This window comes from Miniopterus schreibersii, assembly GCF_964146895.1.
Source record: "Miniopterus schreibersii genome assembly, chromosome: 5".
In the NCBI taxonomy this organism is placed as follows: domain Eukaryota; kingdom Metazoa; phylum Chordata; class Mammalia; order Chiroptera; family Miniopteridae; genus Miniopterus; species Miniopterus schreibersii.
Genome location: NC_138106.1, coordinates 49,242,781 through 49,259,304, shown reverse-complemented (window position 1 = coordinate 49,259,304; position 16,524 = coordinate 49,242,781). Strand labels below are relative to the sequence as shown.

The window sequence follows — 16,524 nt, the reverse complement described above, 5'->3', positions numbered from 1 at the left end:
ATTCAAAATGGTATTTATGAAGAAATAATTAACAAATTGGGAAATCTCACTACAAAAAGGTTTAGTTAAAAATGAAACATGAATCAAAATGATATACACACTGAATATTTCCTTTTGTTTAAAAATGTCCTGAAGAAGACTAGAAAGAAATATTTAGATGTTCTAAAGTTTCTATAATAAGCACACCTTACTTTCATAATTAGATATATATGCACATGCATATAAATATTAATAAAAATGTATCTCCAGGAATCTTTAATTGGTAGATGGATATTCTTAGGATTCCTGTGCAGGCTGTAGTTCATCTCTGTTGGTCAGTACCTACATGGATACTGTTTTAATTACCTTTTCAATGAGTCTTTTTTGTATTTAAGAATACAGTGAACTTTGACCAAATAAATCATATAAAGACAGAATTTTGGATTGGAAAGAACCTTAAAGTTTATCTAGTCCAAACCCTCTTCCTTTTCTTCAGTTTCAACCACAGTCAATCCACAGATGCAAGGGACTTTTATATTAATAATAATGGGAAAATAAATTCAACTCTAGAGTCACTTTCCATAAACTATTTCACTAATCAAAGAATAATGAGTAAAATAACAATATATTTATTAAGTGGTTTGAATTCTACAAATCACTTTTATAGACATAACCTCACTTGTTACACACACACACACACACACACACACACACACACACACGAAAAACCAAGGCTTACAGGCTAAAAGGGCATGTTAGTGCCCCAGCTAGAAAACTTAGTCTTGTCCTAACACCAAATCCCTTTCTCTTACCATATCCCAATGTAATGGATTGATATCTAAAAGTCTATTTTAAAAGATGCACAAAGAGCTGATTTTAATTACATGTTTAATAGCAAATATTTGAGTTTTGCCCTACAAGGGATCAGTTCTATTTGTAGTTCTGTCTTTGATTGTGTGCTGAGCCATACTTTGTATGTTTTGGGTCTATCTTAATGACCCTTGACTGTTTATCTGAAATTCATGAGAGCTATGACATTATTTAATTAACCCTATGGTTTCTCCAATTGTGAGCTTGGAGTAGGTTAAATAAGGTATTTTAATGCTCATTGCCATTTCTTTCCATATGCCAGAAAGCTGACAATATTAACCAATATCCCTCCTGAAAAATGTATAATAGGCTCAGAAAAAAGTCAGATGAAGATTTAGGAAGGAAAGATAATTCCTAATCCTCTTGAAAACTTTGCCAGAAAGGATACAGGTGGAACCTGTTTTTCAACTATGTTCTCTCAATAAAATTATAACTCCTAGACTGGCAAATAATAAAGGATGGTGCTATAACTTGACTAAGGATTCAGAAGTGAATGATAAATTAGGTAGTTCAGTCCAAGACTTGGTACCTCATAGCAAGCAGATTGGAAACGCCCATACTTGCTTATGTAAATAATTACCATTCTGGACTTATATAGTAAGCCTTAAGTCATCACCCTTCCTCTACCCAAATTTTCCTTCCAGATGTTTTTATATTCCCTGCCACTACAGCCTGTCTGAGCAATTTAGTCCTGCCTTGCTACGTCTAATTAGGTATTGAATAACTGATATCTTCTATATTAGTGAGATACTCCCCTGAGACTCTTAATATATTTCAAAGTACACTGAGATTTTCTTGTGAGATAAAAACCTCCTATTAGCTTACCAACCAAAAGTTCTCTGCTTCTAGTACTCACTCCCCAACTCCAAGAGTCCTTTTTAGTTCTAGAGTCCAAACTCCTTAACAGATATTTTCCCTTTTTTAAATTCTGTTATCCTAAGATTTAAATTTTATAATTATTTCCTTTCCTAATATCAAATATCTACATAATAGCATTTCTTTGGTTTCTCCAAAGAAAGCTAACAGTGTGAGGAAAAAGCTTTGGGATTATATGAGCTCAAATTCCTATTCCACGAACCACTAGATGTATGATATTGGACATACTGCTTACCCTTTCTTTGCTTCCATTTTCTTTTCCACCAGTAAAAAAGTTATTAATAGCTACCACACATGATTGTTGTGAGGATTAAATGAGAAACTAAAAGTAAAATTGTTTACATGGTTCCAGCCTATTGTAGATGCTCTGCTCAAAGAATGTTGAATTTAATTGTCATTTGTTACGGTCTGAATTATTTCCCCAGAATTTGTATGTTAAAGTCCTAACCCCCAGAATGTGACTGTATTTGGAGATAGGGCCTTTAAGAGGTGATTAAGTAAAAATGAGGCCATTAGGGTGGGCTTTAATCTAACCTGACTGCTGTCTTTATAAGAAGAGGAAATCTGGACGCACAGAGACACAGGGATGCACACACACAGAGGAAAGACAATGTGAGAATACAGTAAGAAGGAAGTCACATGCAAGCCAAGGAGAGAGGCCTCAGACAAAGCCAAACCTCCCAATATTTTTATCTTGGGCTTCTAGTTTCCACGCTGTGAGAAAAATTAACTTTTGTTATTTAAGCCACCCAGTCTATAGTATTTTGTTATGGCAGCCCTGGCAAACTAATACATATATACCCAACTATTTCAGAAGAAGTGACCCCCACCTTTTTCCTATTTCAGCTTCTACTTAATCCTCTAATTAGTAATAGGGGGTCAGGGATTAAGGGTATGATCTTAGAAGTTAGCCTTGAATTTGAAGACTGGGTTATTATCCACTTAAGTGACCTTGGGTGAATTTCTCAAATGTTTCTCAGTCTCAGATTTCCTCACGGATAAAATGAAACAACAGCTGTCTTATATAATTATAACAAGGATCAAATTAAAAGAGATGTTTGTAAATTTCACAGTATAGCCAGGCATATAGGAGCTAAATAACTGGTAGAACTTACACTTTTATTTATATGTGTTTTGTCAATTTGGCTTAGTTTTCTCCAAGCTTAGTCAGTTTAGCAAATCTTCTGTGTGTGAAGTGCCACAGATGTACATACTGTCTACATTTATTTGATTTTTTTAGGATGTGAAAAAGCAGCTTCTATTAGCTTCATTATTGGCTTGAATCCAAGATCACAATCCTTTAAAGTGAGCTGTAATATATTTTTTATATATATCCTAAAAATCTTCCCAATGTATTAGATTTGTTTGAATGATTTTGCTTCAAGAACCAAGCTTAGACTATTTTTTTTTTTTTTGCATTTCTTCATACTTGTAATTTTAGAAAAACATCATACCTTATCAGAAACTCTTCTCCATGAGGCATTCTTCCAGTTTGCAGTAAAATTATCAAAGCTCTCCATTATTGTTATCTGACCCAATTCTAAAGTCCCTTGCATTATTTATAAGGTATATTTCATGGTATGGTCTCATTCCCTATACCAGATGGTTTACATCTTACTTGTCTTTATTAAGAATGAAATTTGCTTCCATAAATATTTCATTGTGCTTCTCTCACCTAGCAAGATTTTTAGGCTATTATGTATATAATGCACTCTATTTCTTGCTCATTTCTATCTTTTGCTTACAGTTTGGCATCACAATATCCTCTGCCCACAGGTTCTCTCTCTCTATGACATTGCGATTATGTTAACATTTTTACTTGCTATCATTTATTCAAATTAATTTTACTGGACACTTACTTTGCATAAGGCACTCTGCTATCCATTGAAGAGGAACAAAGATTTTAAAATAGTTCCAAAATTGTCCACAGTGTCAGCCTTCTAATCATATTTTATTTTTTAGGCTTCTTGTATGTGTTTGTAAATGCTTATATATTTCTGACTTGGCTTTTCTTTTATTCCTATTTGCTTTCCCATCTGAAAGGATATCTACTGTCACCTCTGTTTTAACTTAAGTAGGCCAATGAATTTCCTTCAGGGTCCTCAAGCAGAATCTTTTGTCAATCTGTTTTGTGTACTTTTTAATTCTCAGTTCTCCCCTAATTTTTAGAATAAAAACTACCACCTAGTTTGCTAAGATACTACAGTGTTAGTGATGGGTTGTTTAAGGAGTTTTCTTGCAAAAGTTACATCTCACTTTGCTGAGTCAGGATATGTTCCTTCTTCATTCTCATCAAAAGACCAAACCACCACTTGTTATAAGCTTGTTTTCATTTACTTGAAAATTAAGGAGTTTCCAACAGACTTTCTGATGAAGGGAAGGAAGACATCTACATACATTATTTTAGAAAACAATGCCTACTTCTCAAAGCGTTAGACCAATCCCCCCCCCCCAATTATATGTGAAACATTGTGCCAGTTGCTAAACAAGATAGGAAAAATATAAAAATCTATGCCTGCCTTCAAAAGTTTTGTAGTCTAGCTGTGGCAATGGGAGACTACCAGGCAGTATTGGGAGGTTTCAAAAAGACATTAAGTACTGGAAAATTCAAAAGGAGAGGGCAAGCATCGAGCTGATGATCTGAAAAATTGGCCTTTATTCCATCTTTGCCATTTCCTTGCTATATGACCTTGAGCAACTCATTTCTTTTTCAGGTCTCCCCCTTTATCCCTCCCCTCAACCCTACCACACACACACAAAAGAAAGAAAAAAAGAGATCATTCTTTTAGAGGCAATTAGACAGACCCGAGCCGAGCAAGGAAGGATGGGCCAGGCACAGAAGGTCACCAGGGTGGAAAGCCCTGGGTGCCTAGCAAGAGGCAAAACCTTTCCTCCCCTAGCATATTAGTTATCATGGGGTTTAGACCCCCCTGACCTTTTCCTCCCCAAAGATGACATCTAGGCCTCAGGTGTATTTCAGTTCCAGGCCTAGAAAAGCAGCAAAACTGGACAAGTGACGCCAGGCTGTGGCTGCCTCAGGACCAGCTGCATTGACTAATGACCTCCTGCCCTGGCGCCAACAAATCAGTGGAAAACAGGACCCTGAAAGAGCACACCTGGAAAGCTAATGAATATTCTATTGAGACTCTTCCCTGAGGCCTCCCCTAAAATTCCTACCCTTAAGAGAATGGTAAATACCCTCAACACACAGGACCCAGTTTGAGCTTTCTCCCCAGGGGAGGACACCTGCCCCATTCCCTTCCCCCATTCTTCCCTCCAAGGGACCCCAGGAGACTTGCAACCAGGGGAGCAATGGGCAGCAGCAGCTCCTCCAGGGCAAACCCCCTGAACCTGTCTCTAATGCCCCCTTTTCTCTGACTTCTCTGAGCCAAAGCAGCCCAGCTTAGGCTCTCCTATTGCTCCTTCAATGCCTTTCCTTGTTGCCCTGTCCTAAGTGTGTTTGTACTGCTGCCAATAAATTCTTGCTTGCTTTGCTGCACTCTGTCTCTTGATTGTAATCTTTCCTTCAAGAAGACAAGAACTGAGGTCCCATGGTCTCGCCGGTAACAATTCTAAATTTCTACAATGTAAGAATATTTGGGATGATGACTAATGAGCTCTGTTGTGCTGTCCAGATTGAAGGCTACAGCTAGCTATGGCCCTCTGAGCTGCACTTCATTTTCACAGACTAAAAAATCGAGGTACAAATTTTCCCCAATTCAGTAACAAGTTAGGGCTTAGAGCGAAATCTTCTTATCCTGACGCTGTTTTTTAAAAAAAAGAAATCCTGCAACGAATAGTGCACCTTTTAAAGTGATCATTGTGACTCATAAAGTTTAAAACATATTCTTGACACTGTTTACTGTGAGAGAAATGTTTTGATTTTTTAAATTTAAAATCTTTGAATATGTGAAAATGAGGGGGAGGGGTAATTCTAGTATTAGAGGGAACAAGGGGAACAATTAATTCCTTAGTATCCGTGAGGCTGTATAGCATATCCCCAAAAGGCTATTGAAATACAGTTCCCTCCGGCAGACCCATTAAACCATTACGCAAGTAGCAGGGCAGCGAGGGGAGCCCATAGATGCACCTGGAGAGCGGGAAGGGGCTCCCAGAGCTGATAATCTGCAAAGCACTTGCCAAATTCACAATACGGTCCACAGCCAGACCTCACGAAAACCTTCCGACAGCCTGGGACTCAAAGCGCCCGAGTTCGCACGCTCCCAGGCATTCTATTGATTCACTCTCGCGTCCTTCAACAGGTAGCGCCAATTACAACCCCTAAAGCACGGCCGCCCAGCACACTGGCCAATATCGCTGTCAATCAAATATTTCACCTACCTTTCCAAATTCTCCCCTCCCCCGTTCATTGGCTTTTCCTTCGGCCTACCCCCAAATTTCCTCCGCGCTTTGCGGCCGTGGAACTTGGCCCGACGGAGCCTAGGATTGGAGCGGAATCTACTCCCGCCTTTTGATGTCCGTGCGCTCTCCGCCCCTTTCGCCGGCCCGGAGCGAGCGGGCGGGCGGGGGCGGGGCGGGGCGAGCGAGGGGCGGTCTGGAGGCGGGGCTTGCCTCCCACGGCGGGAGGGCGGAGCCTGCAGTGGAGCCTGCTGGCTCGGTTAGGACCTCGGAGAGCGCCGGGCGCCGCGACCGAAGGGACTGGAGAAGCGGCCGGAGCCGGGCCGGACCGACACCGAGGAGCCCGCCTCCCTCCGCACCCTGAGCTTCCCCGGCCGGCAGGAGGCTCGTGGCGGCTGAGGAAGGTGCTTGAGTCGGGAGTCCGATAGCCATCCCTCTGGGACGCCGCCGCCGCCGTCCAGCCGCGGCTCCCTCACACCTGTGTGTGCGTCCGTGAGCGTGAGCGCCCGCGCGTGAATGTCCGCGCGACGGTGTTTGTGTGTTCGCGCGTCCGCGGGCGAGAGCCCGGCGCCTAGGCGCTCGGCCCGGGAGGCAGCGCGGGAGCCGAGGCTCTGCGCGCCCGGCTGGCTGAGGCGGGACTCGGGCCGCGGCCGTCGCCGCCGCTGCTTCACGTCCCGCAAGCGCGGCCGCTGCGCTGCGAGGAGAGCGGACCGGCGGGCGCCCGCGGCGGCGGCTGCGGGCAGAGCGGGGCGCGAGGGGGGTGGGACGAGGAGAGGTGGGAGGGGGGCTGGAGCCGCGGGGAGGGACGCCGGGGGGGGGGGCGTAGCGGAGGGAGAAGTGGGGGCATCTGGCGCCGCCGCTGCTCGCCCCTCCCGTTAGCTGTTGCTGTGGGTCGCCCGCAGTTGCTTTGGGGTCTTGGTTGTCTGGGGTGGGGAATGGAAAATGCACCCTTCGCCCCATTTCCTATTGAGAAAAAGGAGCGTTGAAGACCAGGAGGGGACAGCCCAGGAGGTGGTGTACCAGCTCCCCCTACCCCCCCCCCCCCAACTTCAGTTTTCTGAAAATAAAATATTCTGAGCTGAACCTTTAGTTGTAAAGCCCGCCCTTACGAGAGAGACAGAGACTTGGTCTGTGGGACTCTGGTTTGATTGTATAATAATGATGATATAATGCTAATGACGACGATGACACTGCCTTTTATTTTTACCCCAGTGCTGATAAAGCATAGCCACAGCTGGGGATAAAGCCCTTGGAGATCTGATGTATGAGGAAGATATACTGTTGCTTTTGGAGTTGTGGTTTTTATTTTGAAAGATATGCTTTTTAGAATTAAAATTTGACAATATGGAGCCTGGCTTTTTTTTAATTTTTATTTTTTTTAGCCCTTTATAGCCAATGATAGTAAAATGGTGACTAGCTACTGCCTTGACTAATGAAAAGCTATAAACACTTTTACCCGGCTATAATTCCATGTGTTAAGTCACCCTTTCCTTTGAATTTCTCAACAGTTTTTAAAATGAAGAAGTTTAATTTCCGAAAAGTTTTGGATGGCTTAACTGCCTCCTCCCCTGGCAGTGGTAGCAGCAGTGGCAGTAACAGTGGCGGTGGGGCTGGAAGTGGTTCCACGCACTCCGGAGGGACTGCAGGGGTTCTCAGAGAAGAGATTCAGGAAACCCTGACTTCAGAGTATTTCCAGATTTGCAAGGTAAGTTTTGAATTGGCTTAAAGCCTGTTATTTCTTTATTTTTCTGTTGTGAGGAAAGAAATGTTAAACACACACACACACACACACACACACACACACACGACTGGAAATTGTTGAGATGCCAACATCAGAGTCTGGTGCAGAGAACTCTGTGGATAGGTCAGTTTGATTTAATAAAGGTATTCCAGGAATCAACTTAAAAAGCAATGGTAGTTTAAGGGGGAAATAAGCAAACATAAAAAGTAGAATTTGCAAGATAATGTTAAGGCCCAATAGTGGAGAAAATTTTTAATGTAATATTTATGTATAAGTCATAAATTGAAGGAGAAAATCGTCATTCTGGTTAATCCTGGGATGTTATTCAGATACATTAATTGTTCTTTTATTTCACTGGTCAGTAAGATGATTAAGCTATTAAGATGTTGCTAGAATTAAGTAGATAATAGCTAGATGAATATATCTATTTTAAAAGATCTAATGGCATTGTTTTAAATTCATTGTTTGAATTCTGAATTAAAACACCCCCAGACTCTTAAATTGTAAGCAAATAAACAAACAAATGCCATGGGCTTAATGACTCTAAGAACTTTTAATACTGAGAAGAATTCAAAAGCAGCCTGTGTTCTGGGTTAGTGGGGAAACATTTTAGGTAATTATACTTTAATGCTGAGCTTCTAATGAACAAACAAAAGAGAGGTTCTGATGGGGAGATATGAGAACTTTCAACTCAAGCATTATGTTAATATGTAGAGGTATTATATTTTTCTGAAATAAAGTGACTTATAATTTTTATTTTCCTTTTTTGGGGGTGTCCTAGGAATGTGCTTTTGACCTGGCATGTGTAATAGAAAAGCTATTAAGTCATTCACATTGATATAGATGAATATAGTTTTATAAATGTGTTTGAATACATAAGAAGAAACAGTAAATTGTTTTTATTCTCTTGTTTTTGTTTTACTGATTTTAGAGAGAGGGAGAGAGAGAGGGAGGGGGAGAGAGAGAGAGAAGGAGAGAGAGAGGAAGAGAGAAACATCAATTGGTTGCTTCCCTGTACACACCCTGACTGGGAATTGAACCCGCCTCCTTTTATTGTATAGGTTGATGCTCCAACAGACTGAGCCACCTTGCCAGGGCAGAAACAGTAAATTTTTGAAATCAGAGAAATTAAGTATTAAATTTTTTGATACTTCAACAAAATTTTTTTGAAATTATAAAAATTAGTTTTGTAGGAAACAAATTATGTATAATGAGATAAGTTTCAATTATTGTGTTAGTCTCTGTTCCCAGTAGTGTTATTATAAAACATTAAATCTAAGTTATTAAAATGTTGTAAATTAGTTTACTAAAAGGGAGTATATTTGTAATTAGGTTAGATAAATAGATTTAATTATAACCTACCCTGTGAGGTTTGTATATAATACAGTTTTGTATACAAGATTTTATACAATTTTGTTCTTAATTTGAAATAAGTAATAGATATGTTTTCAGATTAGTGAGAGGCTAAATAGTGGGCATGAGATAAATACGTAAAAGAGTCCTGGAGGCCAAATTTGGACTGCTAAGGCAAGGAAATTATGCCTTGATAATTCCCTGATTCTCTAATCTTTGATATATTACTATTTCCATTTCAAGATTATGAAAAAAATTTCCAAATTCTCTCAGTTCATGAATGTGGTAATGATGAGGAGAATTTTGGAAGACGAAAAATTTGTTTGAAAAGGTAGACTTCTGAAACCGAATGACATTGGGCTGTTGAGGTCATAAAGCTGGTAGAGAAGGTTTTAAATAAAATTCAGGGGAAATGAATGAAGGCAAGCGAGGAAAATGGGATTATAGACATCTTCCTGTTTTTTCAGACAAGAGATAGTCATGGAGTAGTAGGAAGACCACTGGCCTTGGAATCAGAAAATTTGTATTTTATTTAAAGCTCTGCCACTTGCCAGACATATAATCGTGAGGAAGACATTTATCTGCCTTGAGCCTTTTGATTTTCTCACCTGTATTATGGTAATAAGTATTTCCTCTCTTCTTTCCTAAGAAGGTTATCTGGAAGATAAAACAAGACAGGTGAAGGGAATGTATAAATTGGAAAAGGCAGTAAAATATTTATTTATATTATTGTTAAAGTTTTAAAATCACCTTGTTCTTAGTGTAATGACTATTACCAATGGGCTATAATAATATTAGATAACAATTTTAAAAGAAATTATAAGGATAGATAGCTATATAAGCTGAACACTAATAGTACTGAAATCTTACTAAATGGGGAAAGTATTATGGCATCTTTGGGTAGGAATATAGTTAATTTTAAAAAGTTGTTATATGTGCTTTAGGTTACCTGGGCTATAATAAAATATATAAAAATTGATTAAGAAAATTCCAAAATAGAATTGTTACTAAAATGGGGACTTCATTAGGACTCACTGATTAAATGTGCAAAAAACATTCTATTCTGAGTACTAAACAGTTTGCTTGTTCTGGGTACTTCTACCTTTTCAACATGGTCAAAATTAAAGTATAAATCTAGAATCTGCTTTTTTGGAAACCATCCTTCTCTCTATTATTTGATTATTATAGATATAGTATTATTATACTATAGTATAATAATATACTATATTATTATAGTATAGTATTATTATACTATAAACTCTTTGAGAGTCTTTAAATCCTATCTATTCTGTTTCACCATCTCCAGTACTTGTCATTCTACCATATTTTCTTGTTAGGTCTCTTAAAATCACTTCCTAACTGATCTTCTCACCTCTTGTTTTACCCTATTCCAATTCATTTTGTTATTATAATAGTTATTTCTGAATTATAATGTTAATTATGTCATTTTCCTGATAAAAATTGTGTTGGTTTCCCTGGAGCAGTGATGTTCTAAAAAGTCTTATGTGAAACCCCAGCAAATAATATTTATTAAATAAATATGATAGTAATTTGACACACATTTTAAAGTAAATAATAATAAATTATACAATTCGTATATATGTACCTATCTATACTTATTATTGTTGTGTAATATTATCCATAGGCAGGTAGGAGGACATTTGCTAGCCTTAAAAAGGTAAAAGTATAAAACTACCGCTATTATCATAAGTGACACATCTATAAGAAGTAAAAAAACAAAGAAATGGTAGAAGAAATTTTGGTTCAAGGTCAGCAAAAAACATACAAACAAATAAAAAAACAAAAAAAAACCCTTACAGGTTAATGCATTGGTTTACTACAATCCGTTTTAAGTTCAGCATGTTGTGAAATGCCTGAGCTGCCTTTTATGAATTTGAATTCTGTGAAACAATTTGAAACCACTGCTTTATACAATGAACTTTAAACTACTTAACTTGATCTGTATGTAGTTCCCTTCAGAAAGGGCTCCTGTTTACCTTTCCATCCTCATTTCCTTGATTCCCTAAGGATATTGTATTCCCTGAAAGCACCACATTTTCTCATATCTCAATGCCTTTTCTCTGTTGCTTCTGACTAGAATATCTCTTTCAGCTTTAGTATAATTGGAGAATTCCCAGTTATCCTTTACTTCATAGTTCAAACACCACCTCCATGAAACCAGCTCAGACCACTACTTTCCTGGATAGAGTTAACTTATTCCCTTTTCTGTTTTCCTATAGCATCTGGCATATACATGTAGAGTGAATTTAGCACCTTGTTATGATTAAAAATTTTATTTCTCTTACTGTCATTATACTATAAACTCTTTGAGAGGCAAATAATATTTTATTTCTTTATCATTGTTACCTGTGCTCATTACCTAACAGGCCAGTGGTTCTCAACTGTCTGTCTAAAAGAAAGATTTCTAGCTCCACCCTGTCTAAGAAAATCAAAATCTCCTGGAATGAGGCCTAGCCACTTGCATTTTTTGAAGAAGCCTCACAGAAGATGTACAGTCAGTATTGAGAACTACTATAGTAGGCACTTGATATACTTTATGAATGAAGCAGCATATATACATGGTTGGTTGATTAATTGAAAAGAAATTAAAGCAGAAAATATAGTTAACTGACCCACACAGAATTAGTCTGGAAGCAGGACAGTGTGAGTATTGTAGCTAGAGAGTTGACTAGTTTCAAGCATTCAGTGAACCATCAGCATAAATTTATGTTTTTCAAAGAGAATGGAGTTTTTGTTAATCTAGCAAGTTGGTTAAATTAAAATTACAGAGCTTAATCTGTAAGATATCCCATTGGACCTTCATAACAGTCCTATAAGGAAGGCAAAAAAAGTGTTAATATTTTTATTTTACTGATAAGACATCTGAGGCCTTTAAATGGTATCCTTAGGTCTCTAAGTTGGTAAGAGACATAGCTAAGTTTAACATGCTGTTCTTTGATTCTCAAATCCAGTACTTTTTCTGCTTCATCTTTCATATTGAAAAGGCAACATGGTAAATTCCTCAGGAACATAGAAACTTTAAGAAGATAAAAGACTATTTCATTGACCCTTCCTTCAAACTACATCCAAGTAAGACTATACCTCTTCACTTCCCCCACATCTCTTGCCTAGACTACTACTCTACTTCCCTGCTTTAACTCAGGCCACACCACAGCCTCATCTCATAATAGATAGAAGAATTCTCTTAAAATTTAAATTATATCATGCAATTTTTGCTTAGAACTCTCATGGCTTTTCATTTCTCTTAAAAATAAAACCATAAGTCCTATGTCTTATAAAGCTCTAAGATCTGGCTATACTGACAAGACATCATTTTCAACTCTTGTTTCTGTTACTTACTCTACTAACTACATTATTACTTCTCAGACATGATTCCTGCCTAAAGGCTTTTGCATTTTCTGTTTCCTTTACATGGAGCACTTTCCCTACACCCACAAATGTTTATATTACTTGTTGTCTTTGCATCGTTCAGTTCTCAGTTCAGCTGTTAACTTCTCAGAGAGATCTTCATTGATTAATGTTCACTCCCTTTATTCTCAGTCTTTATCCTGATTACTTTTTCTTGATAACACAGCTACCTGTTATTAAATTATATATTTCTTTGCTTTTCCTATTATAATGTAACTCCATGAAGGCAGAGCTTTACTTGTTCACAACTGTCTCACCAATTCATAGAGCAATGCCTGAAACATAGAAGGCAGTCAAATATATGTTGAATGAATGAATGAATGAGAGCAAAGAAGCTGATAAAGTAGCAATAATTGGTGTGCCGCAAGAATTTTTAAAATACGCAATACCTAACTATTTAGTCGGGCACTGACCTCTTTTCCCTTAGATTGCCAAATAAAAAATGACAACAGCCAATACAACAATAGCTGTCTGGTGTGAATGAATCAAAATTATACCAATTTTTTTGTGAGATTGGCAAAAAATATATTTTTTGGTGTGCTACAGAATTTTAGTAATTAGTTTATGTGTGCTATGAGATGAACATGGTTGAAAATTGCTGTGATAGAGTGATATGTTAAGAGCAAACTAGATATTTTCAATAAGCTTTTGAAAATGCTTTTATAATTTATTTTGTTTTATTTTTCAATCCTTAACTGAGGACATGTTCATTGACTTTCTTTTAGAGAAAGAGAAAAGGGGAAGAGAGAGGAGAGAGAGAGGAAGAGAAACATAAATTGGTTGCCTCCCGCATGGGGCTGGGGATCAAACCCGAAACTTAGGTATGTGCCCTGATCAGGAATGGAACAGGTGGCTTTTCGGTGTATGGGGCAGCCAGCGCTCCAGCCAACTGAGCCACACTGGCCAGGGTGAAAAGAGCTTTTATTAAATAATTTTATATTACATAAAAACAAGGAACCATTCAATGAAAGAGTGTACCACTTTAGGAACATGGTATATAATTTTTAAAAAGATATGGAAAAGGAGATTGTAGAAAGATTTGTTTAGATTTGCTTTAGTTTTTACTGAGGAAAGTATTCAAAACATTCTTGTTTTCCAGTGATCTTTTTAGGGGAACAATTCAGAAGTATTAGTGACAAACATATGGGATGTTCTAGACTTAATTAACAAAATAGACAAAACTAAATATATCACCAGAACCAGATGGCATAATCCCTAAAGTTTTGAATAAACTCTTAAACTAGGCAATTTACTATTCATCAATACTTGTAAACTATTTTTTTATAAATGGTCATGGTGTCAGAGCCAATATGTAGATAACTAGTGTAACTTCTTCAGGGAAATGGATTTGTAATTATGATCCTCATCTCAGGCATAGTATCAGATGTTGCCAGACAAATATGTATAAAATCAGAAACATAGGTGTGGAGTGTGAAGAGTTGGGTGTTTTAGGACCGTGGAATGATTAAAGGAGATTAAGTACCTAGATATCCCTGACTATCATCGCTTCATGTTTGCCATTGTCTCCACATTCTTCTAATTTTACATCTGAGGTTCTATAAATGAGATTGGCACAAGACTATGAGAACAATTCCTCATTTCCTCAATTTTTATTCATTAAAAGAACTGTACAAGATTCCCTGAGATGGGTGGACTTGTCTCATTCTATACTGCTAAACTGATAGAACAAAAGGTAGTACAGTTGACACTACAGGATAACTTATTATGGATGAAGCATCTGACAATGACTTCGTGCTCCTGTTACTAAAATGAACAGTAGAGAAAGGGCAACTTTAAGAATAGTAATGGATGCAAACCAGAAAAATTTAAGAACCAAATAGAATTAAAATAAATATTTTTTAAGAACCGGGAACCAAAGCCAAATTATTCAGGACTCTAGGCTCTCTACTTTTCTTATCCTAGGGTGCAGGTGCAGACTTGAGTAAGGGATTATAGACTTGTAAGAAGTAGGTTTATAATTTTTTTAGATTACCATAGAGAACAATCACGTTTTCTCACCAAAGGTCCTTTGGTGATAGTATATTGTCAGCAAATTGGGTTGTTGGTCTTATTTAGTATGGCAGTTTTTATGTTCTTAAAAACAGTGTTGTCATACTTTGTGTATGTCTCAGTATAGAACTAATTTAAACTTACATAATTTCCAAATTTATATGTAGGGTTATTACTAGTGATCAAAAATTCCGAATTTTTGAAGTTTAGTACATTTCTCTGCCTTCATTTGAAGATATGCCTGCAAAAAATCACAGGGTTAAGTTCTGTAGTTTGCTTTTAATAATAGGATGATTGTATTGGTTTCCCACATTATAGTCTGTAAATCATTTACATATTAGTTTAATAGCAATAACTTTGACTGTATCCATTAAAAAATTCAAGTAGAATCCCTACTTTAAGCTTTTAAATTGAGGTTTTTTTTCCCTACTACAAGATTGAGTTTTTTGCTCCTACAGTAATACTAATCTTTATTAAAGATTTCGGTTATAGTGAGTTACAGATTTTTGTATAGTTAAGACTTTGATCCCTTCCTTCTTATCTCCTAAACAAGGAAATGCTTCCAAAATTTAGAGTTTTGATTAAATATTCATTTCTATTTACTTTTATTTTTGGTTGTTTGATCTTTTATATTTTAACTTTTTTTATCCAAACAGAATTTGTTTTGGTGTGCAGTGTGACTCTAAAGTGATTTTTTTCAAGTAGCCAATCAGTTTTATTATGTCATTTATTCACTGATTGTTTTTTTACTGGTTGTGATACTCCTTTGTCATACATATATTAACTTTTGTTATGTACTAGGATTTGTATCTGGATTAACAATGTTCTTTCTTCCATCTTTCTGCCTATTCTTATGCCAATATCATAGTGATTTAATTTGCAGGCTAAAAAGACTGGTCAAAATAATGTGTAGGGTAGGTTTTGGAATATTTGAAAGGAAATGCAGTGTCTGTGCCCATCAACTGAATACTGCAAATCTAGTCAAAGTTAGATTTATTACATCAAAGGAGATTGCACACTATAGGGAACCATGAGATGTCTCAGTAAGAGGGTGTTAGGAAGGGGCTTGTTACAGGATTTGGGTTTGTGTTAGGTGATTTTAGGAAAGTTCAAAGAAATATAATTGAGTTTTGTCAGGAAGTAAGGGACAATTCTATCATTTTGTAACCTAAGAATATTTATCTAGGAGGCAAGAGGAACAGCATAGGCTAAAGCTACAATTACTAAAGAAGCAGCAGTTATGTTAGTTGGATGAGGGGAACACATTTAATCATTAGTGTGGTTTACACAATGTTCTTACATTTATCAGTACCTAAACATGATCCTGCAGTGGTTTTGTTTTTGTCTTGCTTCATCATGGTCATAGAGGGACCTTGTTTGATGGTTTTCTGTGAAATTATTCATGTTCCATAGGAGAGCACCATAGCCTAGCTGTTAGTGCCAGGCAAGCTCCAGCTAATAGCTGTTAGAGGCTGCTTTTTTCTCTTAGCAGTTTATTACTTCTAAAGTAGCTAATTTCAGTACCTACATAAGAGAAATTTTTCTTGTCGATCAATATAGTCAAGAATGCATATCGGATGATTTGAATTTGTTTTATAATTTGAATATGTTATATAATTGTTAATTCAAAATGATTTGAAATTATTATATAATTATATGTAATATGTAATTATATGTAATATGTTTAGTTAAATTACATACTTGAAATAGTATTCTTGAAAACAACTATCCTAAGTAAGTATAACAATTTTTGTGCTAATTTTATTTGTCCTGTTTCTCCATTTAGTCACAATTCACTTTTTTTTTTCCTTCTCCATTTGAGAAAATATAATTTTTATTTCCTCCACATAATATTCCCTAGCAGGCAGCCATTTTTAACTCTAGCAGGTAAATAGAAGATTTGAAGT

At 37.1% G+C, this 16,524-nt stretch overlaps 1 protein-coding gene across 7 annotated transcripts in view; it reads left to right on the top strand.

Moving 5' to 3' along the window:
- The first annotated feature begins 6,277 nt into the window (after positions 1-6,277).
- Positions 6,278-16,524, top strand: part of STXBP5L (syntaxin binding protein 5L) — a 171,748-nt gene continuing 161,501 nt past the window's right edge. For 3 of the 7 annotated variants that reach the window (XM_081138284.1, XM_081138281.1, XM_081138279.1), the window contains exons 1-2: positions 6,308-6,488; positions 7,593-7,789. In XM_081138284.1, coding sequence (XP_080994410.1) covers positions 7,601-7,789 — 189 coding nt within the window. In that variant the 5' untranslated portion in view covers positions 6,308-6,488; positions 7,593-7,600. Of the gene's footprint in view, positions 6,569-7,592; positions 7,790-16,524 lie in introns of all 7 variants that reach the window. The other 4 variants (XM_081138285.1, XM_081138283.1, XM_081138282.1 and 1 more) reach the window with 4 other exon arrangements.